This window comes from Ambystoma mexicanum, chromosome 3q (assembly GCF_040938575.1).
Source record: "Ambystoma mexicanum isolate Mex_15411 chromosome 3q, UKY_AmexF1_1, whole genome shotgun sequence".
NCBI lineage: Eukaryota > Metazoa > Chordata > Amphibia > Caudata > Ambystomatidae > Ambystoma > Ambystoma mexicanum.
In genome coordinates this window covers 794,805,709-794,833,615 of record NC_090926.1, presented here as the reverse complement: position 1 = coordinate 794,833,615, position 27,907 = coordinate 794,805,709, and the positions used below count along the sequence as shown (strand labels likewise).

Genomic DNA, 27,907 nt, shown 5'->3' with positions numbered 1-27,907 from the left:
AACACCAACTGTGCAAGCGTGATGGAGTTACCTGAGGGGGGAGCAGGAACAGCAGTGATAATGGACCATTACTGGGCCTGTGGAGAAAAGGCATACCACACACTGCCCCCTCTGTGGAATGGTGTATGCACGATGGTGCACGTCAATGTACCATCACTAGTGGTACCCCAGAAGCATGTGAATGTGGCAAACTTTCCCAAAATGGATGAAGGGGACAAGAGAAAGAAGAGATCTGCACCACCTCAGGAGGAGCCAGGGAACAGAACCAACTGCAATGATACTGTCCTAAATAGAAGGAAAAGACAAGGAGAACCTCTGACAGGAAATTACCTATGGGGCAGGTCGGAAACGGCACTCACTTCAATTCCGCCAGAACACAGACTATTCAGTAGAGCAGCAATGTTCTTCTCCTCAATAATCCATCCGGGACTGCAGGCTTACGCAAACGCAAAATGGCTCCAGATAACTAGATGGGAACTAATGATGACCATCAATTCTACAGTAAATGGATTTAACGCAATAAAAGAGGAGCTGCGAGCTATAAGGATGGTAGCACTTCAGAACAGATATGTATTGGATCTCCTCACAGCCATGGAAGGAGGAGTTTGCGCAAAGATAGGACAATCATGCTGCACGTTCCTCCTGCCAACGATGCTGACAACGGTACACTGACAGAAGCAGTTTCACAATTGGCCCAGATGCACTCCAAAATGATGGATGAAAGTAAAGGTGTGAACAAGGATGAGAGCTGGTTTTCGCTATTATGGTCATGGATGCCATCTTGGCTGTCAGATGGACTGAAAATTATAGTTGGTTGTACTATTTTGGCTGGAGCTACACTGATCATAATAAGATTTTGGAAGGCCCGGAAGGCACGCACCACTGACGAATTGCTTGAAATGGTCGGTATGCACCCCTTGATGCCAGCAGATGACGGCCAACACACAGGCATAATCATACAACAGAGAGAGGAATTGCGCAACCAGATCATCACCAACCACCTGGACCCACCATCGGTGAAGATCGAGAACCCAAGAAACCCCAGGAGTTACATAGGGAAATGGGTATACTGTACTCCTGGAGGAACCTGTGAATATATGTATTGGTTATTTGAAGATCATGTTAACCACTATGGACATTTAGGAGGAATAACTAAGATATGGAGAGTAAGAGGAGATAACGAAAAGGATATGTTTGTGGTCGACAAGTCGACCAGAGGGGGGACTGAAGTGGGAGAATGGAAAAACAGGCTCCCGTCCTTCCCCTCTGGCGCCTGGCCTAAAGGATCACGGCCCAGGCACCCGCCTCGAGAAGAGTTTGCCCATCTACCAGACGACCAAATACCCTGGTACAGGAACATACGGATGTGTCCATCTGCCTGCCCAGCAGCTCGCCCTGCCCATGCCGACACCTGCGGCACGGATCAACTAGACTAAAACCTACACGTCGTTAGAGATGCCATGACGACCTAGCCAACGGTCAGCACACCTGTGCAAATATACACACTGGACACTCCCGCACCAATCTACACGAAGAATATACTCAGTGCTATGACGTAGGCGACAGACATACTCACGGACGTGCATCTTTATTATTTTCCACATAGGCTCTCAAAATGCAGAAACGCAAGACGCATCATGAACTCATCTAAAGAGCTTGCTTACGCTTCTCCTAAACCCAGGTGCCATAATGAGAAATATAACGAAGACACGATACTGGTCATCAGGCAATATGATAGTATAACCTAAAGCGCCTGTGCACCAAACGATTCTATCTATACACCAGGCCTAAGTAGGCCGCAAGCAAGAGCTTCCATGGACGTTAAAAGAACAAGAGTCAGGTTGCTGATCCTGCAGAATGAGCCCGGCGAAAGCAAACAGCCAAGGTCGCAATGTTGCAAACCCACATTCTGAAAGCAGACCATCAAGGGCACGATGTTGCAACTTCGCACGCTGCACACCAACGTTAAAATCACACCTGCAAATTAAGCCAGGCACACAGTGGAAAAACAATATTAATTGTGCAGAATTTTGCCTCAAACACGGTCCCACCTCACGTGACCAAGCCGAACCTGACAGGATGCCAAGCCCTGGAGGAAGAAGGCGTCTGGATCCCTCGTTACAAGACACAGGCAGATACAGTTAAAAGGCTCAATGGACATCTGCGACAGTGGGAGTAGTCGGCCTTCCAGCTTATGAATAAGTCCTCACATTGTCCGCACGTACTCATAGTGAAACATTGTTGCAAATGACAGGTACACCGAGAGCTGGGAACAGCAATGGTCCCAGGCTGGGAAGCTCGCGGGCGCACCAATCAGAACATGGGGCTCTTATCACTGACGCCATTAACATTAACCAATCATCAGGGGTCTTCATGTAACAATTCTCATGTATCTAATTGTAGGGACAACCCAGATATATCACCTGACTAACCCTTGTCCACTAATATTGTTCTCTATACGTATGCTATACTAACCCTACCACTCGAGCAACCAATTAAGAGTGGCGATAGGTTTTTTGCTAACTTTCCAAGGTGACGCAAGTAGCGCGTCATACTAAGGTAAAAAGGGCCTGCGAGCCCCACGATTGTGTGTGTGTCAGGACGGACCGTACGCTCCTTGACCCATCCCTGCCGTTTTGTCTAATAAACAGCAGAGTCACCTTGCTTCTTGCGTGTGTCTCATACTCTATCTCTTTTGGGATATACGGGAGGAGTTGGGGCCTCCCTGCCCGGAGGTCTGCGGACGGCCCGGCCGACCCCGGCAGAATTTCCCCTTTGGCAGTCAATCTTACCTGGATTGACGTTCCCGAGTAGAGGCTCTTTTAGCTTCCAAAAGATCGGGCGGACAAGACCAGGTAGACCTCTTCCCTCGCAATATCTCTCTGTTGATACTATCAAAGGCATGCGCCAGATCAATGAAAGCCATACATACATTTTGGTTAGACTCTCGAGCTCTTACCTTAAGGATGTTGCGGATAAAGAGGTTTAAACTGGTTCCCACCCCTTGATCAAAGCCTGCTTGCCTTATCTCAAAATGCCCTGACTCACGGACCCATATATTAAGATGTCTTAATAATATCGAGGCAAACATTTTTCCAAGGGAGTCCAGTAAAACAATGGGCCTGTAATTTCGTGGGTTGTCCCTTTCCTCTTTTTTATAAATTGGCACCACCAGTGCAGTCCTCCATGATGTGGGGACATCTCTTGCTGCCAGTATTTGTGTAAACAAGATCAAACAAAAATCCGACCATGCCTCAGGGTTCTGTTTAATGATATAGTTATTTAAACAATCAGGACCTGCGGCCCTCAACAGGTTAAAGTGTTTTATCCAATTTAATATGTCCCCGCTGTCAAAGGATATTACCCAATGCACTGAGCTCTTTCCAGCTGTGAGCTCTCGTTGTTGCTCCGCGGCGGAAACAGGCTGGTAAAGAAATGAATCCAGACCGTCTCTGGCACCGCTGGTGTTATAGCAGCCAACTGAAACATAGTGTTGTTGTTAAGCAACTTCCAGAGATCAGGAGTGTTTCTATTTGAAAGGCCCTCATCATGGTTTCGGCATCTTCCGGACACCGCCGAGCCTTAGAATCTAACAGCCAATTCCTATACTGCTGCTTCCTTAATTATGTTTGCTTCCCTTTATCGCCGGATTGCTGCCAATCTATAGCTCTTAAATCGGACCTTAACTCTCTTCATCTGTTTCACTACGTTACTTGCCACGTGTAACCTCTTCAGATCCGGTTTAACCCCTGGGGGAGATTTCTGCTGGAAAGCCAGGAATACACTAGAGTAGTTAATCACCCCCCTCCACCCCCATAATTCAACATTATTCCCTCCAGTCTAATAGAGATCTTACTAACCCGTGGGTGTCTAGATATAGCAGCGAAGTTGGAGAGCAAGAGCAGTGTGATCTTGTTGGCTTGACATGCAGGTCCACCTGCCAAATCCACTTTGTTTTCCACCAACATGCATTCTTATGCTGGTGGAAAAAACAATGGATTCCTGTGCAATCTGCCTGACTTTTATTCCTGGTAAAAGCAGGCAGATTCCATAGGAATCCATCGTAGATGTTGCTGGCAATCATTAACTGTATCAGGCATGTACTCCTTTCCAGACTCTTAGTGGAAAAGTGAAGAGTTTTACTCTTTCCTGTTCAACTAAGTGTGGAAACAATTCCAATTGCACAATGGATACCTTTTGCACATAAAAGTGCTCGCCTTCATGCAATTTAACATTCAAAACAAATGACACCCTACTTTTTTTTATCCACATGTCACTACACGATATACACACACTGGCAGGTTGTTTTTATCATGTTACCTGTGCAGGCAAGTTATCTGTATAATATTGAGTATTAATGTAGGTCTTCATACTCAAACATTAACACATTTGTGTACCTTCTTGAGATGGGAGGGTATGTGAGCAAGTACCTAAGTTTCAAAATAGTAGTGAATTCCGGCTTCACCACTTAACCAAATTGTGTGATCCTGGGCAAATCATTCAATCTCACTAAGCCTTACCTGCCAAAATGAGGTGCTTTTAGAAGCGATTCAGTTTGCAGTGTGTACCATTCCAGAAAAGCCTCATTTATGGTTTAATGGAGTAGTGTTGGTCCATGTATAAATTAATAGTGACCCTTCTTAGTTAGCATACAAGGTAGCATACGTTGTTACCATATCGCTCTGAGTTTTCGTTACATTTTCATGTGCTGTTTATTTGTAGCTCTTTCCTGCATTGAGTATTTCTTGGCACCCTCAACTCTTTCAAAAATGTGCTGCGAAAGACGCAAAAAAAATGTTTTTGTGCTCCAAAATACCCGTTTTATGCCACAAAAAATCCCATTCTATGCCACGGTATTCTGGGGGGCTGTTGCAGGGTCTGACTTTCACGACAAGATGTCGGAATCTTAAGCTCCTCCTCAGTGTGCTTCTGGGAGTAGCAGGTGTTGAGGGGGGCATTGTCAAAGCGCACTGAAGCAGAGCTGGAGTAAGGGATGGGGGGCCTCGTTGATCAGACCTCGCAGAGGAGCAGAGGCCCCATCCTCTAGAAGATCTGGTGGGGGGGTGGCATGGGAATGGTGGAGGGTAAATGAGGTGAAAGCTTAAGGGGAAGAAATGGAAAGGGGAGAAGGGATGAGAAGGGAAGATCAGTCGATTGCTGTTTCCACGCTTTTTGTTGGTCATCTTTTGGACTGCATTTGTACTCTTTTTTTCTATAGTTCAGTCAGTGTATATATGCTGAATACAATGTACATCTTTCATTCTTAGGGCTGGATGAATTGGGAGTCACCTCTAAAGTTCGGGGATGCGCAGTGTACATCTTTCACGCTGTGGCAGACACCGTTTTCCAAGTGATCGAAGTGAGCGGGAACGGTCGGGAGTGGTGTCCCACTACTTTTATTTTTTTCTGTTTACCATTCCTCTTCTTTTGATGATCATATTCACCATTCTATACAGAGGATGTGTCCATTCAAGTCCCTGTGCAAGTGCAAAGGTGTAATAGGAGTTTTAGTTACTAGTCACTTAGACTATTGCAATTCTCCGGCCGCAGCACCTTGTGACATGTTGCACTAGGTTTCCGCCTAGCCTCTCCCCTGCCGTGACCACAGTTCCACTACTTTTTTCGGTACACTTCTACCACTGAGTTTTCCTTACGGGGAAGGGGAGAGGGGATGAAAGTGAAGAGAGCAGGGGTCTTATAGAAGGAGAAGACAGAGCAGATGGAAGATGAGGAGGGCGAGAGTAGAAGGGAGAGCTTGTGAGTTTGGAAGGAATGAGCGGATGGAAGGGGAGAGTGATTTCCCACTCATACAAATGGAGCAAAACTGGGCAAATCACTTTGTCAGACAAACTAGGCCATTACCAGCCAAAGTCATACCCACAAAACACAAGTCCAATAGCAGAAAAAGACTTAAAAACCATGGAACCTTTGTACCCGAGTTGTCTCAAGTCATGAACTCCTCCCACCCAAACGCCTGCTCCTGGTCCCACCTATCTAGGGTTGGCCTTCTGTCAACCGTGTCCACTGGGCCTTTTGACTTCAAGCTTGCGTCGGTGGCAGGACCAGACTTGGACTGGCCTAGAGGGTAATGCCGGAAATGCAGGCCCTACAATGGAGGTGGTCCCGTTTTTTGTTGTCAGAGTGATCCTATTTGTAGTCCAAAGTGGGCCAGTTTCAGTTGCTTCATTGTGTAGCTAGTAGTAACCGGTGGAGCCAAGAGGTTGGCGACTGTTACTCATATTGTGTTTCCCCAATGATCACTGAAACATTGTGTGAGTATTGGCAATAGAAGCACTCTGGTTTTATATTATACATTACGTAATATTACACAACCTAATAGTCATAATAATAACCATATCATACATAATGTACACTTCTGGGCACGACGTCCAGGGTTGTGCCCCCCGGCCTGTGCCGCCTTCCTCTTCCCACAACGACGTGGGCCCCGTTCGTTGCCCTGTACTTCTTTTGTTCTCCCCTTTCCTTCTTTTCTTGGGTGGGTGGGTGTATTCTTGGGAAAAGAAAGGTTATCTGCGTACACAGATCACTTGTGGTGCTCCGTAAGGAGGACCCAGGTTTGTGATGTTTACTGCCCAGGCAGCCTTTTATATCCTATTAAATTGGCCCTAGGCACTGCATGTGTGTGGGGGCGACTTTCCCCGCCCCCCCAGGTCGGCTAGCGCCGACAGCAGTTTGCATCTCATGGTGAACACTGTAGGTCACCAGCTATTTCCTGCCTCAGATGTCTCCTATTGGTGGAGCAGATGCTAAAGGGCTTTCGCACGCACCTTGCTAGGGCCCTCATTCTGGCTGTACTTCTTGTGGCTGAGTGATAGGGGAGGGGGGTGGTGCAGACCCTGTGTCTGCAGCCTGTGTTCTGCTCACACCCCCTCTCCCCGTGCCCTCCATTGCCCCCCCTAGTTACTTGTCCACACTCTCAAGCTGCGGGGTGCCCCCTCCGCAGCGCTGCCTGTTTTGACCATTGTTACTGAACAAATATTCCTTAAAATGTCCAAGATATTTGACCAAATAACTCGGGGATGCTACTCGGTCTGTCACAAACAGAATGAGTTGCCATTTGCGACTGTGAAGCACTTTAACATTGGGCCCTGAACCAATACTATGTCCCAGCCCGACCGTGGGCAGGACGGACCCCTGGCATCACCAACGCCCTGCTCTGGTGGAAAATAGTGTCAGGGCAGCTGACAGGCAGGCGGCGCCAGGCCCTGCCCGAAGGACAGCAGAAAAAATAGAGGGGGTGGAAGGCTTACCCGGGTGAAGGGGGAAAGAGCAAAAAACGTGCAATTACATGTAAATCGACTGGACACAGACGCCGGTCTGAAGTTTACACCATGAGGAGGAAAAGGGACGATGGGGCAATGACGTCATGTTACTGACACTACTTCAGCCCTACCGGCATCTCGCATCCCGTCGAGGGGGAAGAGGGGTTGTTGAGCAGGGATCACATCCGCGCTGTGCTTCAAAGCTCGCCCTCCCCCCCAAAGACAGGGAAAGTCCTTAGGCTCGGGTAGACATCCCCAAAGAATACCGTTCACTCCTCCCAAAATGCAGTTGATGGCAAAACCCCGTGACTAGTCTAGGAGGTGGGCGTATGAGATATAGAACCCCGATAAGGCGGTGGTCATAGGGCGTGCGGCAGCGAGGGCTGGAGACGGTGGTGTGTGCAGCCAGCACCGGGGTGCAGGCTGTGCTGTGCCGAGGGACTGACAGTGCAACATGTGTTAACGTGGTGGGGCCAGAGGGGATTCTCCGGGCACGGTTTCTCCGGCTGCAACTTCCGTGCCCGAGTGCTCCTTCGGGGGGTCGTCTGTTCCTGCACCGCTGCTGTGTTTGTTTGTGTTCCTCCCCCTGGGAGAGGGTGGGGCAGGGTGTTCCTCCCCTGGGAGGGTGTAGGCAGGGTTCCCCGCCCTTTACTTCCTCCCCGCTGGAGGGAGGGAGGGCCGCCGGCAGCAGCCCTGTCAGTGCCCGGTGCAGCTGCTCTCCGACTCTCGCAAGATGCCGGGCCCACGGGGCTCGGTCCGGTCCCCGACCGAGGTGTGTCCAGGGGGAGCAGCGAACGGAACCCCTAGGATGAGGCTGGCGAGCAGCAGCCGAGGGGGGTCGGAGGACCAGGACCTGACCTGCAAGGTGTGTGGCAACCCCTACAGCGCCCCTACGCCCCCTCCTGCCCACGCCAGGTGTGAGCGGCTCAGCCAGACCCGTGTGTTTACATTCTGACACGTGTAGTCGTGGAGTTCCAACACGAGAAAGACGGACGTGCCTGTGTGAACTACTCACAGCTGACACGGGACGCTCGCTGTCTCTGCTCCCCACCCTGCTGCACACTTGAACCCCCTGCTCACTCTTCATTTACCCTCTCTCCCCGTGTACACTCCCCCCACTACTGCAAGCCTCACTTCTTCCCCCCCACCTCACCTGACTGCTTGCACCTCCATGCAGTGACCTGCCCGCATGGCGTCACGTTCTGCACTGTCTGAGGGCACAGACTATATTTGGGGGGATGGGGGGGGGTTGTGTCGCAAATAGTTGTATGGACAGGCGGCACACTGGGTACTTTATAACGATGGGGAGTGTGCTTACGATTTGTCAGTGCAATGTGTGCTTGGTAGTCTGCATGGTGTGCAGTGAAGCATATGTTATGGTTTGTGGAGTGGCTGCATGCAGCATCCTTATTTGTTTAGGGTGGTGGCTGGATGCAGGGCGTGCTTTGTGTGTAATGATGCAGAGTGTTCTTTGCACAGTGGAGCGTGGGTTGTGTTTTTGTGGAGTGGCTGCAGAACACTTTGTTTTGCAGAGTTGGTGGTGAGGGTTTTTTGTGTTTTGCATGTAATGCCGTGATGCAGAGAGTGTTTTATGGAGTGGAGCGTGGGTTGGGTTGTGGAGAGGACGCAGAATACTGGCTGTGTTTGGTAGGGTGGAGTGTATTTGTGGCGTGGATCGTAGGGTGTTTTCCACGCGCTTTGTGGAGTGGAGGCACGAGGTGTGCTTTATGGAGTTGGGGTTGCAGGCGAGTTTCCCAGAGTGGAGGGTGCAAGGTGTGTCCCTGAGGAAGCTGGAAGCAAAGTGTGTTTCTGAGGTAGGCCTGCGAAATATGCCCAGTGTGTTAACCGCGTGGGATGCAGGGGGTGTTTTTTTTTCTATGCATTTATTAAGGAGAGCCACCGTTTGGCAAGTATTCACCGAAGACTTTTCGTTAAGTGGTTAAAGCTGCCATCTGTCAAATTTCGGCTCTAGTTTATACCCTTTCGAAACTGCTCTTTTATAAATTGTACTCAAACGGTTACTGATAACAACTTCCCTTAAATGCCATGTGCTGACGAAAGTGAGAGCCGAAAAGGGATCTTGGTGTCAAAAACCTACAAAAGCTTTTCTGAAATGTGTTTGGAATTTTACATTTTGGAGAAAAAAAAGTATGTGTCTATGGCTGACTACTTGTACTACAGAACTTGGTGAAGCTTGGGTTTGGACATGCCCTCGCCCTGGGGGTGTGGCAGGATCTCTAAGCTCGATAGCAACACCCCGCGCAGGGTTCTGGGTATTGGTTCCGTGCAGTGGGAGAACGAAGCACATGGGAGTCAGAGAGCTGTGGGTTTCTTCTTTCCAGTCGTATAGCTCAGTATGTCCGTGTCTTTTTTTGGCTTTGGGCTGCGGATCAGCGCTTTGTGGGCCGGAGCTAGCTGCGGCCAAGCCCTGGCAGTCTGAGATGGGCTCCCCAGCCAGGGACCCGCCAGGGCTCACCCCGACTAGCCCTAGCCAGGCCAACCTCTCAGGCAGCCGTTTGGCTGAGCGCAGCACGGTTACAAGGCTGCTTGCAGAGGTCAGCATTTTCGGATTAGAAAACATTAAAGGCATCACCTTTTATTTTTTTGTAATCTGAAATGCTGACACCTGCATGCAGCCGTGTAACAGAACAGCGCTTTGGTTAAACCTGCTGCATGATGTCAATTTATTCAGAAACAGGAGGAGGGCTGGGATGGCCAGCCTCTCCTTTTGTTTCTGAGTAAAGAGCAAACATGCCGCACGTAGCCCATTAACCGGCTTGGTTAAAGGGCTTCCACTGCGTGTTAGCTCTTTACTGAGAAACAAAAACAGAGGCTAGCCAACCCGCCCCCTCCTCCTCCTCCTATTTAGGAATAAAGAGACGTCAGGCAGCCCATTGTTCAAGGAGCCGTATGCTCAAACACACGGATTTAGGCCACACCCCATAACGAAAGCCCCCGCCCCTCAATTTATCACCCCACTTAAAGCACTGACTGCAGTGCAGGGTTGCTAGAAGGGTTGGAGGAACCTGTTTAACAGGAATGTTTTTATGTTTTTTTTCCCTTCGAAACGGGGTGTGTCGAATGTCGGTGATGGGGCATTCCAGCAAGGTTTTATGCCACCTCAGGCTAAGTGCCATTTTGGCAATGGCACCCCAGGGCCTTGACATGGGGTCCGAGTTGATATTTTCAGGGCCAACATGGTGTGCCTTGCAGCGAGTGGCCTAGAATTGCCTTACTGTAGAACTGGCAATTGGGGCGGTTGGAATAATGGGCAGGCTGCTGCCGGTGGGAGGCGCATGGCCACAGGCACAGAGTTGGGTAGAATGCGGGGCCTTGGTGCGTGATCTGACTCCTACAACGGCACCACTCCTCAGGATGGGTGAAAAGTAGTGGTCGGACTGCTTTGTGCGGTTGCCACACCTGGTGACCTGCCACAGCGGCAGGGCCTGTGCAGTGTACGAAAAGAAGTAGTGGAACTATCTTCCCTGCTGGCCTGCCCCCACCCCCAATAAACCCCATCTCCACATCCCCTCCCATGTGCAATCCAAACCCCCAGACAAACGCTTCTGCTGTTTAAGGGAACGTTCAGTGCCGTGCACTGAAGTGCAGGTTTCAACTTCTTCTTACACTTCTATTTTAAATCAAAACCATTCTGGAGAGGGGTTTCTTTTTAAAATAGAAGTATAGAAACGGTAACACTTAATAAGAAAATAAATAGAGGAGCACCGCCCCCGCCCACTTTCACCACCGGCCTGTGAGCGGATCGTTGGCATAGCCCTGTTGGAATGCTTGGTGGAGCATGTTGGGGTGAGGAGGTCTTCTGCACTATTTCCAGTATCAATTGATACTTTTGTCCCAAGGGCCTTTCATATAAAACAAACCATAATGAAAAAACATTAAAAGAATACAATACCCATATAGACTAATTTAAACACAGTATTAAATACAAACCAGTTCAGAAAAGCTAATCCAAAATGTGTTTTTAAAAAGCCCCCTTCTGTAAAGGCATGGTCACATGAAGAAACAGCGCAACATTAAGTAGCAGAACAGAAAGCCATACGTTGCTCCAGGTGTCATTGTGCTCACCATAAGACACACAAACGAAGGCAAGACAAGATGACCCGTATGCTCCCTCCATACGTCAGTGCAAGTGTCCTGGTAATTCCCACAAGGAACACCTAAACTAAGAAGACAGGTTGACCCGTATGCTCCCACGCTTCCCAGGCTGCAACTAGAAAGCCATACGTCAGTGCAAGTGTCCTGGGAATAACCATAAGAAACACATAAACTAAAGCGAGACAAGATAACGTGTATGCTGCCTCAATTTCCAGGCTGCGACTACAAAGCTATACCTTGTAGCAAGTGTCCTCGTACACACCACAAGACATACATAAACTAAGGTAAAACAAGATGACCCATATCCTGCCTCACTTTCCAGGATGCGACTACAAAGCCATACCTTGTTGCAAGTGTCCCGGTAATCCCCACAAGGAACACCTAAACTAAGAGAAGAAAGGTTGACCCGTATGCTCCCACGCTTCCCAGGCTGCAACTAGAAAGCCATACGTTGTTGCAAGTGTCCTGGGAATAACCATAAGAAACACATAAACTAAGGTAAAACAAGATGACCCATATCCTCCCTCACTTTCCAGGCTGCAACTAGAATGTCGCTGACGACGGAAAAGACCACAAGCAAAATGGAGGAGGCAGCATTTTAACCGCTGCAGGGTCATGGCTCCTAGAACCTGGTACCCTCCCCCTGGGAAAGGGGAGGGCAGGGGGCAGAATGGCGCCAGGGCTCCAAAATAACCCAAAAGCCCGCGAATGGCTAAACAAAGGAAGGGGGGCGGGGCGAGCCGCCTTATAAGCAGCAGGGTCCGACGGCAGAAACATCTCGCTCCTGCAGTGGGACCCTGCTGACTCGCTGGGGCAGAAGGATTTCGTTGCTTGGGTTGGGGTGTGGTTAACAGGTCAGCAGGTCCAATGCTGCCGTTCATCCTGCTAAAAGAACAGAAATAGGGGAGGGCCCAGCCTGCCCAAGTCGGGAGCTGCACTTCCGCACCCCAGAATCCCTGCAAGGGCAAGCAGTCCACTAAGGAGTGGGGGTCGGGGAACTGGGCCCACATGACAAGGAGTTGGTAAAGGGGGAGCCTTCCTTTAAAGGAAAGAAAGGCATAGGAGTGAGACAAGGAGCAATGAGGGCAAAGTTGGTTTTGGGAAATCTAGCAAAACGAATACTGCTCAAACCTCACCTGGCAGGAACGGAGCTCTCCCAGCATGGTAACTCCTGCAAGGTCAGGCAGAGCAAAGAGAAGTAGGTTGGGGAGCGGGTGCAGAACAAAGGTGTTGAAGAACCTTTTGGCGGGTGCGGTATGAGGGACAAGTTGGAAAGGTGGCATGAGCAGAAGTGTCCCGGAGCAGGCGCGCCCTGGTTAAGGTGGAACAAGTTGGTAAGGTGGCAGGGGCAGAAGTGTCCCAGAGCAGGTCTGCCCTGGCTAAGGCGGAATAGGAGGGAAAGGGGACAGAGGCGGAAGTGTCCCAGAGCAGGCACACCCAGGTTATGGTGGAGCAGGAGAAAAGGGTGGCAGGGCAGAAGTGTCCCAGAGCCACTGTGGTTGAGGCGCAGCCCGATGGAGAGGTGGCAGGGGCAGAAGTGTCTCAGAGCAGGCCCACTTTGGTTAAGGCGGAACGGATAGAAGGGGACAGAGGCAGAAGTGTCCCGGAACAGGCCCGCCCTGGTTAAGGCGAAGCAGGATGGAAAGGGGGCAGAGGAGAAAGTGTCCCAGAGCAAGCACGCCCTGCTAAGGAGGAACTAGAGGGAAAGGTGGCGGGGCTGAGGTACATCAGAGATGGCCTTAGCATTTTAGAATCCGCTGAATACTCTCTGAAAGATGGTGATCATCTGTTGGCAAGGGGGATGGCACTCTGGGTGCTTTAAGAGGTACATCAGGCCGGAAAGAATATGAAACTGGCATGCCACCTTTTCCTCCCACCAGCAGCAGCCCGGAGGAAAAGATCGGTCTGGGCGGGGTGCTAGGGATCAAATGGGCACCGCTGCAGGGGCAGGTGCTCAGATTGCCAGGGAAACAGCAAAAGCCGGACGTATTGGTCATACACTTGGGAGGTACCGACCGGATAAGCCGGGGAAGGGGGGCCCTGGTGCGGGATATAAGGGGCTCTCTACAGGAGCTGGCGGGTCAGTTGGGAGAAAAAGAAATCAGCTGTTCGGAGATAATCCCAAGGCCAGAAGGGAGGGGTGCAGATAATCACGTAGCAGTGGAGAGGTCCAGAAGAAAGCTGAATGAGGCAATGACTTTTGGCCAGTTCAGGCGCAGCTGGATTAATTTAAATTCCCTAGAGTAGTTTCGCAGACACAGCTTGTGAAAGGAAGACAGGAAGAGGGGGAGCCAAAGTGGGCGGGAACCCACTTAGTGGCGTGGCGGTGTTTGGGCAACCAAGCACAAATGATAGACTCCGGATGAGCCAGAAGGAAACCGGAATGGATCTTCGCGCTTCCGGACCAGCGCCTCTTGGGGGCCTAAACGGCAGGGGGCGTCTGGTGGTAACAAATAAGGCTCAGCTTCCCCCAAAAAACGGCGCTCTTCCCACCCACGACACCTGCACGGGCAGGATAGGCTCAGGTACAAAGGGTCGGGGGAGTTGGGGGCCTACTATACGAAAGTATAGGGGGAAGCAAGGGAAATCCGGCACGGAGCAAGCGCCACACTTGCAGACTGAAGTTCACAAAATGTGTACAATAATTCTGTTGTTATAGAAATAAAACTGCGGCCAAGTTTGCCATATGAAACACTGTGTCATGCCAATTGATTGTTGAGAAGTAATAAAGCGCAGTTGGGGGCATGCGCAAAGGAATAATTGGCAAGAAAAGCTAAATGGACAAATGCAGTGGTTATGTCGCTGACGACGGAAAAGACCACAAGCAAAATGGAGGAGTCAGCATTTGAACCGCTGCAGGGTCATGGCTCCTAGAACCTGGTACCATCCCCCTGGGAAAGGGGAGGGCAAGGGGCGGAACGGCGCCAGGGCGCCAAAACAATCCAAAAGCCCGGGAAGGGCTAACCAAAGGAAGGGGGCGGGGCAAGCCGCCTTATAAGCAGCAGGGTCCGACGGCAGAAACATCTTGCTCCTGCAGTGGGACCCTGCTGACTCGCTGGGGTAGAAGGATTTCGTTTTCGACTCGCTCACCCACGAAAGGGCAGGGAAGGAGAGTGACACCTGGACGTCGCTCTCGCAGGACAGTCAGGATGATGTGCGGCGGTGTTTGGGCAACCAAGCACAAATGATAGACTTCGGATGAGCCAGAAGGAAACCGGAATGGGTCTTCGCTCTTCCGGACCAGCGCCTCTTGGGGGCCTAAACGGCAGGGGCGTCTGGTGGTAACGAATAAGGTTCGGCTTCCCCCAAAAAACGGCGCTCTCCCCACCCACGACACCTGCACGGGCAGGATAGGCTCAGGTACAAAGGGTCGGGGGAGTTGGGGGCCTACTATACAAAAGTATAGGGGGAAGCAAGCGAAATCTGGCACAGAGCAAGCGCCACACTTGCAGACTGAAGTTCACAAAATGTGTACAATAATTCTGTTGTTATGGAAATAAAACTGCGGCCAAGTTTGCCGTATGAAACACTGTGTCCTGCCAATTGATTGTTGAGAAGTAATAAAGCGCAGCTGGGGGCATGCGCAAAGGAATAATTGGCAAGAAAAGCTAAATGGACAAATGCAGTGGTTAAGCCACACGCTCTTGCAAGTGTCCTGGTTATCCCCACGAGAAACACCTCACTAAGGGAAGACAGGTTGACCCGTATTCTCCCTCACTTCCCCGGCTGCAACTAGAAAGCCATACGTCAGTACAAGTGACTTGGGAATAACCATAAGAAACACAAACTAAAGCAAGACAAGATAACCTGTATGCTGCCTCAATTTCCAGGCTGCGACTACAAAGCCATACCTTGTTGCAAGTGTCCTGGTAATCCCCACGAGAACACCTAAACTAAGAGAAGAAAGGTTGACCCGTATGCTCCCACACTTCCCAGTCTGCAACTAGAAAGCCATATGTTGTTGCAAGTGTCCTCGTACACACCACAAAACACACATAAACTAAGGTAAAACAAGATGACCCATATCCTCCCTCACGTCCCCGGCTGCAACTAGAAAGCCACACGCTCGTGCAAGTGTCCTGGTAATCGCCATAAGGAACACTCTGCCCACTTGCAACTTTTGATTCCTCACCTGTTTATAAAGGGAACAGATAAGTAAGAAATGGAGAGTGTTTCCAATCATCCCAAAATTGCAGCTGCCGAGGCTCTTATCGCGCAATTTCCATATCTTTTTGGAATGGTTGAGAGGGAGCTTTTCAAAGCGGGCCAAGCAATTTTTCCTGGGACCTGCTTAACCACTGGATGTAAGGTTCCATGCCAGCAGTACCGGTGTAGATTTCTGCCCACGGGAGAGTATCCAATCTGTGTGAGGCATCCACATAGATGTGTTTCGCCATCTCTGCTTGTTCCTTCTTTAAAACACAAAGGGCCTCATCACGAGTTGGGTGCTACCCTTAAATGCGGTGGTAACGCTATTACCACCGCTTTTAAGGGTCTGCCCAGACATGAGTATGGCAGCATCAGCGTATTTACCGGATCCAATGGGGAAGAGGAATTAGGTTTACCGCTCAACCTGTGATCAGCAGTAACACTGCCGTACGGGTGGCCGGTAACGCAAATATTTTGTGGACGGTATCTGTCGGGATACCGCCCAACTCGTGATGAGTCCCAAAGTGCTAAAAAGAGTCATGGGCTGTTTTCCTTCTAGTCTTCTAGCTCCGTATGACTCGAGTCGCCTTTGGTGGCAGTGAATAGTTGGATGGCATCCCTCTTGGTGGGATCCTAGGTTAGTGATGGATTCTGGGCAGCGGTGGTGAAGCACAGCCCTCCGTTGGCAACAGGGCACTGCTCAATGATCCGGTAGGATCAACCAGGTATTTATTGGGGCGCTGAGTGGAGGGCTAGCTCAAACCTCGTTAGTGAGGGAAAATGGTAAACGGAGGCAATAAACACCTAATGTCCGGACAGAGTTGTTTTCTTAGATAAGAAAACTGCTCCTAATTCATACAACTAATGCTCCTGAGAGTAATATGTATTGTAAAAATAATGATGTCCCAATAAAAGTCCTTAAGTATAACTGTAAACAAGATACCAATCCTACTGGGGAGGCTCTAAAATACTTATGCATCTACTGGAGCATGTCCATAACATTCATCATTGAGGGTGCAGGTAAAAAAGAGGCTTTGTGCTAAATTCAATATTAATGATTGAAATATGTTTTTAGGCATTCGCTATTAAATACTGGTCTTGCAACAATACGATTATAAGTAGGGTTGGGTGAAATTGTTAGGTTCCATTCTGCCAGCTGTAATGTTTTATTGAGAAGCGACCCTCAACATGGGGAGTTCCTTCCCTCCGACTCAAGTGGTTATGCAACAAACTATTTAACAGATTCTTTTTTTTAGCCCTATCTCAGACACACATCATGCCTCTTGGATCCCTCTCTCCTGAGCTAACAATGAGCCAAGAACCAGGCCGGTGTACGGGGAAATATATTGGTATTTATGTAAATTAACAGTAATAGAAATTAGCACGAAAATGTCAAAACACCACTTTATCCGTGGCACAACACAATCAACTTCTCTCAGCATGAATAAAACACAAAGGTGAGTTAAAAAGAACACAATCCCAATTCTTCACTTTCTGCAAATTTCACTTCACAAAATAATTACACTGACCAATAACCAAGGCTCTTATCATGCAATGTTGTGCGCTTTTGATTTTCCTGCAGGCTTAAAAGGGTAGCAGTAGGATTTCAAGATTGGTAAAAATACATATGGCAATTATAATTTCATCCACACTTTTGGTTTAAAATAAACACATGGTGATGTATTGCTTTGTTTTTCAGATCCTTCTATCTTTGGTCTAGGTTGGGCTCCCCATCTACCCCCCTTTACAGAAAGGCCTGTGACGGGGTCAGCTGGAACACAAGGATTACCCATTTAATTTATAGGCTATAGTTTTCAGCACACACTGGGGAATTGAGCATTGTTAATTTCGAATTTTAACAAAATGCATCCGTAGTGTTCTGCCAAATTGGGAATTATTAATATTTTTGGTTGTATAGGCTAAAGATCTACACGGTTTTGCCCCACTCCCCCAAACCCCGCTATAAAAGGAAAGGATTAAAGGCAAACTGACTCCCCCAACCTTTTGGTTTCCCAGGTCTCCGTTCTACTTACATAGCAAGCCTCTGTTTGAGGTTCAAGAAAGCCAGCAGCATCTCTGGACACTCTGGAAAGATAGGGTACGGGTCTGGTCACTCCACTTTCAAAGATGGCTTCCTGTTCTCCACCATAGGACCCAGTCAGCTTTGAGGCCTTCCTAGAGATGGACAGTTCCACCCAGATGCACTCTCAGCAATCTCCTCTGGTGTCTCCTTACAGCTGTCGGATGTTAAGTTTCAGCAGCCTTCCTGATGGTCTATCTCTTCTCTCTCTCCTCCTGTCTTTCTTTACAATCTTGGGGAAGTACCCTGCAAAAATCCCTGCCACTAAGATTGGACAGTTACCCTTCTCTCTCCTCCCTAACCTAGCCTCGGTTTAGGGGTCTGTAGCAGCATATGGCAATTCCCATTTGTAATCACACTTTGTTCCCCTTTCAACTTTTTTGGCAAACACTAGTTATGTATCACAACGTCATAATTTTACCAGCAACTGCCATACTAAACATATTTTCTGATTCAGCTAATCATGGAGAATTAGATAAGCTGACCACCAAGTTCGTACCATATAGCACAGCCATGTGGCACCTTTCTGCCATTAAAAATACAGCAAAAAGAAAAAATAGAGTTGATCCACTCTATTAAAACTGGTGCTCTCAGTTGGCCCTGATCAGGGCTGCACTTCGAGTACTCACATTTTTTGACATACAACCAAAATATTCCAATATATCTTCATAACAAAATTATGGTTTTCTTCAAGGAAATGTTTATTCACATCTCTTTTATACTTCTTTTATCGAATATTCATATGTCATATTCGATGAGGTAAGGACAAAATAGGCTAGAGTTTCATGTGTAATTGCCAATGCATTTCGGTTAAAGAACCTTCATTAGGGCGGTACATGATATATTGTTCTAATAAGACCAATAATTCAACTGATTAAACATCGAGTAAATTACCACAACACGATTAAGAAAAATGCATTATTAAGAGAAAACACATACCGGTTCAAAGTGCACCAAATGTCCCAGCATGTTAGAGAAAAAGAGACAAGGTGTCAGTCACTTAAACTCCATTTGTTTAGCCACATGAAAATGATCGTAAAGATAGAAAGTACCTTATAATTCTAAAAATTCTTCAACTCACGTCGAGAGCGATAAACTGGAGTATGTGCTCCTATTCAGGCCACAAAGAAAACATATCAGTGGCTATTTTAGGTAACACCAGTGTCAAGGGAAATGCGGGGAGAGTTCTTACCTTGCTATGCAAAGAACGCCATGCTTGAACGATGGCGTATTCACACGGGCACGAGCGCGAATGTCAGAGAGAAGTTTTATATGTTGTCATGGTGACCAAAAGGTGTCGTGCCGCGGCACGTACGCCTTGGGTCCCACCTCCAAGTTTGGATTAAATTTGTCCTATTCCGTCCTAAGAAGATTATACATACTTATCCTGGAGAATTATTATTACAACTGTTATGTGATGTCTTTTTAGAACGCTAAGTGCGAAGGTTTAGCAGGCGTTGCATGATTTAACATCGGCTACTGCTGTGCGAGGACCACAGCTTCACTTTCACTTGTAGATTATTTGCGTGTTGCCATGGTGACAGTCCCGCCTTCCTTGTTAACTTGGAGCTGGGACCTAAGGCGTACGTGCCATATTGTTGTTGGTCATTAGACTTTCGTCCTCGAGACAGTTTTCTTGAGCACAATCATGCAAGTCCGCCAACCCTTGCACTAGAGATATCTTCTTGTTTGGCCATATCTGACCTCCATAGGAAAGCTTTGCATGGGCAGAATCCAGGTCCAGGAAGTGATTCTGGAATTACTAACACTCCCCACCCAGATTCTGTCACTTTGCAGACATTGTAGACATTGCAAGGGTTGATGAGGAGTTTCGAGAATAATGTGCTCCCCCTGTATGAATGGGTGGCAATTTTTCAACACCCACACCATTGCCAGGATTGCCTTCTCACAGTCATTGCATTTTTCTTCCATAGAGGACAGTCTTGCTTGCGTAAGAGATGACTTTGTTGACCTTGTCATGCTTTTGGTACAATGCCGCTGTTAGGCAAGTATCTGAGAACCCTGTCTCCAAGAAGACTCCTTGTTCTTTATGGAGTAAGCCAAACAAGGAGCCTGGGAAAGGCTTCTTTTCATTGGTTTAAATGCCTCAGATTGTTCTGGACCCCACTCCCACTTGACTCTGGCCTTTAATAAACGGACCTGGGTTGAGTGACCTCTGCATAGTCTTTAAAGAACTTTGGACCATAATTAGTCAACCCAGAAGGCTTCTTAATTCTCGCAAAGTGGTAGGGTCTCTTTAATTTCAATAAGGCTTCCACCTTCTTCGCCTGGAGATTAAGACCCTCGGGTATGATTACGTGCCCTAAGAAGGTTACTCGGGTCTTACACGGCTGTGCCTTCTGAAAGGACAGTTTTGCTCCGGCCTTCTGCAACTGGGTTAGAACATAACAGATTTCTTTTACATGTTCCTCCACAGTTGAGCTCTTGATTAAAACATCATCCACATAGGCCAGGTTTCCCCTTTTGCCCAAATCAGGCATGGCCTTATGTAGGAAGATGCTGCACTCATTGCCAGAGTTTATGTATCCAAAGGGGGTTCAGGTCCACATGTACTGCTGCCCCCCAAAGGTAAACGGAAGCTTGTGCTGGTCTTCCCTACTCATGGGTACTGTCCAGTAACCGTTGGTCAGGTCAATGGCGGTGTACACCTTTGACCCTTGGATCTGGGCCGGTCCCTGATCGATGTAGGGAAAGGGCCATCTTGACATGTCGACCCTTTTTTTTCAACTCCCTCAGGTCTGCACCTAGTCTCCATTGGTGGTTTGGTTTGAAGATCCCCAGTACCGGGGTGTTGAAGGTACTATGGATCGGACAAATTATCCCACAGGATTCTAAATTCTTAATAATCTCTGTGAGTGACTCCATGGTTGCGAGACATAACCGGTATTGTTTCACAAATACTGGAGCCATCTCGGGGTCGGTGGGAATGGTGGTTGAATGAATGGTTGTGCGTCCAGTCATATGAGTCCACAGAAAAGATATCTTGGAATTCCAGGAAGACCTGTTTTTGCTTTTGTCTTTGCTCCTCGGTCTCACAGGCATCGGCAAGAGTGATCCTTTCCTCAAACATCTACTTGAAAACTGGAAAGACTTCAGGGTTGGCAATTTCAGCGGTATCCTCCACTTGGGTGGAGAGATCTCGTTTCATGGTGTTAATCTGGACAGGGGATTCGAGGTAGTGGTCCTTGACTCTGAACACTACCTCCTCCCTCCTAATGTCACACGTCCCCTCTTCCACACTGTAGTGGCAGGAAGAGTAAACCAGGAAATTCCCCCCATGCCTAGTAAAAAGAAATTCTGGAGGAATACCGTTGCTGTTCTCGAAACAATCGTTTGGGATTGGGCCCATGATTTCATTACCTAAATCAATCGAATAATGTTGGGCATCAACCGCCATTCAAATAAAGGTGTCTGCGCCCAAAGTGATACTTCGAGGGTCGCTGTTATCCACCAATATTCAAATGGTGTGTTCTAGGTCTACTAGAGGTGTCGGATTTAAATATAAACCTTGTTGGAGATGGGAATTTAGATTTATATATGCATCCTGCTGTTTGAGGTTCTGTCCTCGCTTAATTTTGAGGGTAAGAGTAAATTGTCGCACCTGTCCTGGGATGGCAATCTTTACTCGCACTTGAACTTCAACCACATAAGGCAGCAATTGAGCTGACTGGAATGCTTTTGCAATGTTGTCAAAGCCCATGGGGTTACTCCCCCGCCGGGACCAGGTTTTATTGTTAATTTGGTCCAAATTGATTGTGAATCAGTTGAGAATGCCACTTTCCAAGTAAAAGGCAGAAGGGACATCTCTCAGGACCCAACAATTGTGGTCTATACTTGCCAATGGAAATTTTTGGCATACACCTGGTATGCAGGAGCTGTTTGACAGATGGGAAGTAGTGCTAGAAACCCCAAATTCCAATCAATTTAAATGTGGGAATTTTCTGATCTTTTGGGAGTTACCTGAATAGTTCTTTGCTGATGAAGCTCCTTCCATTATTCAGGCATAGTCTGGCGAGCACTGGTTCCTCCACCTCATTTAACTGAATCGGGAAAAACTGTCTGGTTTCACGGGACTCAAGGTTTCTTCTGATTTGTGACTGGTGTAACATTTTAGGATGTTCCCTTCCAGTGTGGATTGCCTAGGAAGAAGGTTGATTTTCAAGAATGAAGAAGGGTTCCCATCACCGGTTTTATTCTCCTACAGAGATGACAGTGATGTCTGGGACTTTTTTTTTTCTTGGTATTCTACATTCTCAGAGCATTGATCAATTACGTGACCGGTACGATTCAGGCTTACATAATTGGTACTCTCATTTAATTTGATCGGGGAGTTAGTCTGAGTCCAGATCCGAAGTCCCTTCGATGGAAATAACATTCCCGTAAACATGTTGAGTTGTCTGGGAAGTGGTGTGAGTGGAATTTGGTGCCCCCCATCCTGAGTTTAGTTCGTCAAAGGGTGGCTTGGGATCCAGTATCCACCAGAGCTGTTAATTCACACTGACAATGCACCTTAACCAGTGCATAAAATTGGCCTTCTTTCTCCTCCAAGGTGCAAAGAAAGTGTTATTTTACAGCCCTGTGGTAATTTTCTTAATATTGAACTCTGACACAGTTGGACAGCTTTCTGTGTCGAAGTTCATGAATCTGTAAAAAATACTTTGCAACTCGCAATGTGAGTTGTTGAGTTCTCTGTTTCCCCGGCTTCTTGGCTGTCCCCCGTTACCTGGCAACAGTTCTCAGAAACTGTTTGAAGAAAGGATACCCCCTCTGTTTCACTTCTGTGTCTCACATGTTTGGGGTTGAAAGTTTTTGGTTTTGGTTCAGTGTCTGTACTTACCCTGTCCCATTCAGTGGGCCTCATTATGAGTCGGGCGGTAACCGTGCCGGAAAATTCCAGCAGGTTACCGCCGGACTCGTATGACCATTCCGCCTCTGTGATTGGCGGAATCACCAGACATTACAACCCTGGTGACCCGGTATTTCTGGAGGCGGTAATCGGTAAATCCCCATTCCCATGGAGTCCCATAGGACTCCATGGGGATGGGGACCATGGAAACACCGGCTCCGTCTATGACAGATCTGGTGTTTCCATGTCCGCCTGCATGCGGGTGGTGTTAAACCTGCCAAGTCAGAGCCTGCCACCCAGCACTGCTACATGCGCCTCTGCCTTTCTTTCCTTGTTTTACCGCTGCAGTTTTGGACTAATTTAATTGCATGTTCCAATCTGGCTTTTGGGTGAAACCAGCAGATGCATTTTGGGACATGTATGCTGTCTAAAAGGCAGAGGGCTGGAGGAGGCATATTAAATACATTTGTTTGCAGCAAGCCACTAAGAGCTGCAGAGGGCCTGATTGCATTCACCTGTTCCAAGCTAATGCAGGCTAGGCTGCAGAGAGCTGGAGAGCACTTGATTAGAAACCACTGCTGCTACTGCTGCAGGCTATTGAAGCCAGGGCTGGGCTTAATTGAACACAGCTGCCAGAGTCTGCAATCAGCTCCGCCCTGCTGGCCTGCTGGCTGGGAGGGCCTTTATAAACTCACTTTGAACAGAAGCAGTTGTCAGTCAACTACTTTCTCTGGGAGTTCGTGCTGGTGCTCCTGGTACCAGTTTTTGACCTTTCCTGGAAATCCTCTTTTGGCCTTTTGATTCCTGTTGCTGTTGATGCTTGCAGCTCCCTCTCCAGTCTGCTGCCGCCTTCTGCCCTGATCCTCTGGGCTCCCACCTGGCAGCTCTGCCACACTCCATTGCCTTTTGCCCTTCTCCTCTGGGCTCTCACCTGATGGCTCTGCTGCACTCCGCTGCCTTCCGCCCTGCTCCTCTGGGCTCCCACCTCTGCCTTCTGACCTGCTCCTCTGGGCTCCCGCCTGACGGCTCTGCCGCACTCTGCTACCTTCCGCCATGTTCCTCTGGGCTCCCATCTGAACACTTTGCAGCACTCCGCTGCCTTCTGCCCTTCTCCTCTGGGCTTCCCTACCTGGCAGCCTTGCCACACTCCTCTGCCTTCTGCCCGGTTCCTCTGGGCTCCTTGTCTTGCTTCCTGCCTGTTCCAACTTCTGATATCCTATCATGTCCTGTTCTGTACCTGGTTATTTCTTTCAACACTTCTTTCTATTTGAATACATCTTGGTCCACTCTGGTGTCTCCACTTAAATCCGTTTTACATTGTGACCCTGGGTTGGTCTCCGATCAGATAAGGGTAGTCTTCTGATGCCTTCACCTAGTCCGTTGAAGTCGTACCTGCCTCAGTATATGGTCTTTCAGTTTACCCTTGCACTGAGTACAACAGTCTCCTCGGCACGCCCAAGTCATGACGTTGCTGTATGACTGTTGTTAAGAGTAATCTGCTGGTACCTATCCCAAGGTCTTTCCTTAATCCCTAGAGATCCTTTATCATATTCCAGTACACCCTTGAAATCGGCTCCGTGAAATCAGCCAATCAGGCGCCGGAAGGCGCGAGCCGGCCATTCATTTCCAAGGCCATTACTTTTAAGGCTTGGACCTGTCCAAGCCTGTCCCAGCCGCATCCCTGCCGCCTGCCAGGAACGCTGTATCTCCTAACAGAGGATCTCATCTCACAGATGCAACATTGTCAAAGGTACTGTCTTGGGAAACCCTGCATACACTCTAAATGCAATTGCCACCCTGCACAGAGTAATTATCGGCTTCAGACTTGCATCTGCCTATTTCCTGATACTAGCACAAGTACATTGCCTGATTGACACTGCAAACCCTGCTACTCATGCCACATACTGGCCTACTATGCTGCTACTGTCTATTATTTGCATTCACTGCTGGCATTATACTAGCCTACCATAGAATACTACTAAACTGCCCTTGCCTGACTCTTAGCGCCTGCGTTGTCACTGCCTTGCCATTATTTCACCTGTCTACAAGCATTCTATGCACTCGCTGACAATGTCTTCAAGTTTTCTATGCCAAAGTCGAATCTACCCAGTGTGATTTATTTTAGAGCACCCTGTGCACTTGTTCACTGGGTCACAGGCCTACTCAGCTAAGTCGGATCCGTCCACTCTGATTTGTTTTTAGAGCATTCTTTGCGCCTGCTTACTGTGTTGTGTTGCACCTGCCTACTGAGTCACAGGCCCACTCAGCTATAGCTAAAACCTGGCCTATTGTGATTTGTTTTAGCACACATTGTGCTCTTGTATACTGTGTTTTCAAGCTCTCTCAGCCAAATTCGTACTTGCCTATTGTGATGTGCCTTAGAGTATTCAGTGTGCGTGCATACTGTGTTATAGACCCTCTTAGCTAAAAGTTGAACTTGCTCACTGTGACCTACTCTCCACCATTAATATGCCAGGCCACTGCACACCATCTATCCTTATGCTATTTATCACTTTTCAACTGCTCTTCGGCGTAGCAGCCTACCCTAACGCTACCCTCCCAGCTGTGAAAAATTCACTCCCTCCTACCTCCCCTAGCATGGCACCTAAGCCTTGCAGTCTTGCCTATTCCAACCACCAATCCACAGGAGTCTATACTACGACCCCTTGTACTACGGACATTAGAAATCTCAAATTACGAAGCAGACTTCCTAAAATCTACGAGCCTCTTACCAGATCGCTACCACCTTCCAATAAGAAAATGAATTACTACCACATTACGAAACCTACCAGCGCCAAATGGCCCACCTCCCTACCCAATTGCCGCACATCTGATACTCACACCTCTACACTCATCCCCTCCAATAGCCCTACCTCTACAGCAATCAAAGTAGACAATCACCCACTTAAAGGAGCCCTCCTCAACGCAAGGGCCCTGGTGGCTCATGCCATCGATATAGCTGACCTAATTACAGAAAAGAGCCTAGATTTCCTAGCCATAACCGAATCATGGATACACAAGGCAGCAGGACCTGCACTCACGCTAGCTATCCCAGCAGGATACACCATTTTCAGACAAGACAGAGACGGCTCACGAGGTGGTGGAATAGCCATCATATCTAGAGAGTTTATCTATGAGATTAGTAGCCCCACATAACCTGCAATCATGGGAATCCCTCACTATCCAGCTACCACTAAAAAAACCCCAATCACTCACCATGAATGTAGTTCACAGACCCCCTGGGCCTCTTGGCACCTTTTGAAGAGGACCTGCAAAACTTAATTTTCAGTAATCTCAAACCCACCTCCCAAGTACTACTGCTTGGTGATTTTACCTTAGGCCTAAATGATCCTTCTGACAAACAGGCCCTGCAAATAGCAAACTCCCTTAATGCATTAGGCTTAACACAAAAGGTAGAACCCTGGACTGGGTAGCCAACCATAACTGCATAGCGAACATTACCTCAATTTCTTCCCTATCTTGGACTGACCATTTCCTTGTGTCCCTGACACTCTCCACTACTAGACAGAAACTCATAGCGCCCCAAGTCGCGACACCCTGTCTGACCAGATTAAAAAAGAATACAACAGTGGATAGCGTGAGCCCCAATATTCTACCCACCCTAAACTCTCTGCCAGAAAGCCTGGACCCAAGCACCTTGGTGCAGGAATATAATAAGATCATGCTCTCCACCTTTGACAAAGTCGCCCCTCTCAAACTGAGAGCTAGTAAAGCTAAACTACACCTCAATAAGTGGTTCACTCCACAACTAAAGGACTTGCGACTATTAAAAAGAAAAAGTGAAACTGATTGATGCCTCTGCCCCTCTCATGAGAAAAAAAGAAGCTAGCGTCCACTGCATCCCTTTATAAAAAAGAAATCTGACAGGCAAAAAGAAATTCTTACAATGAACGTATAGCCAATTCCAACTCTAGTATGAAAGAATTATTCACAATCCTAAAAGAACTAGAGTCCCCTATCTCTCCACCTGATACTTGCATTAAAGATAAGAACTGGTGTTCAGAGATACAACAAGCACTAACCAACAAAATCAATACTCTCCAAACTAAAATACAAAATAAGAATGATTCTCTAAATTTATCTCAACCTACTCAAGGGAAAAAACTATCCTCTCGCTCAAACCATCCAATTGTAAAGGTGATATTTGCCCAGCGCACATTATAAAAGAGGTTCTGAGAGACCTCTCCCCTTCATCTCCAAACTGATTAATGCTTCCTTTGCCTCTGGCACTGTCCCAGCTAATCTCAAACAATCATGGGTGCTCCCGCTTCTCAAGAAGCAAACCCTAGACTCACTTATCGCTACCAACTACCGCACTATCACAACGGTACAGTTTCTACTTAAAATTCTAGATAAAATTGCATATTTGCAGATTCAAAAACATCTCGAACAGCACAATCTCCTAGGGGTCCGACAATCAGGATTCCGACCACTGCACGGGACGGAAACTGCACTAATAGATCTGAAGACTCAGATCGATGAGTTGAGAGATCAAGGAAAAACAGAATTACTGTTGCTTCTTGATCTTTCAGCTGCATTTGACCTGGTCGATCATAAGGTACTCTGTAAGCATCTGGAGTCAGCAGCCCATTTATCCTTAGGCGCTGTCAAATGGATAGAATCATTCTTGAGTGACAGAACAAGTAGAGTATTCTCACAATCCGCTGCTGCGGATCCCACCCCCATCCTGTGCGGGGTCCCTCAGGGCTCCTGTGCGTCCCCCACTCTCTACAACATATTCACCAAGCCACTGTTCGATGATCTGGACCTTCTGGGTGTCACCTATACCAACTACGCAGATGACACTCAGATTCTCCTCCCACTTTCTGGGGATCATGGTAGGGACTTGGCGTTGGTGAATATAATCTATCTCATCATTCAGGCATGGATGGCCACTCGCGGCCTATGCCTGAATGATGACAAGACAGAGTTGATAATCCTCGGCTCCCCTTCCAACATTTCCAAACTAGGCCATAAATATGCTTCCTTCAACATTGACGGTAATAATATCAGTGTCTCCAAGGAGGTCAAAACACTGGGTTTCTACCTTGACGCAACTATGTCCTTTACTAAGCAACTAAATTCTCTGGCCTCCACCACAGCCTACACATGTAAGCTGATTAGAGCAGGTAGGCCTTTCCTTTCCAATGATAGCTGCCTTCTACTTGCCAGAGCATTAATTCTATCAAGATTAGACTACTATAACGCCCTCTTCAGTAGTGCTAATAAAACCATTATCCAAAAACTCCAAATACTACAGAACAATGCCATTAGAGCAGCATTAGGCATCAACAAGAGTGCATATTTCTGCAATCAGACCCCATCACAAATGGCTATCTACCCACAACAAGATACAACTCAAAATTGCCTCCCTGACACATATAGCTCTAC

The 27,907-nt window shown here is 48.0% G+C and overlaps 1 protein-coding gene across 6 annotated transcripts in view; it reads left to right on the top strand.

Annotated features, from left to right (window-relative positions):
* RAB37 (RAB37, member RAS oncogene family) overlaps window positions 1-27,907 on the top strand; it is a 545,872-nt gene that overhangs the window by 319,188 nt on the left and 198,777 nt on the right. The window contains exon 1 of one of the 6 annotated variants that reach the window (XM_069654867.1): window positions 7,927-8,148. The exons of 4 other annotated variants lie outside the window; for them this stretch is intronic. In XM_069654867.1, the coding sequence (XP_069510968.1) occupies window positions 8,017-8,148 (132 nt within the window). In that variant the 5' untranslated portion in view covers window positions 7,927-8,016. Of the gene's footprint in view, window positions 1-7,926; window positions 8,149-27,907 lie in introns of those variants that run through there. One more of the 6 variants, XM_069654870.1, reaches the window with a different exon arrangement.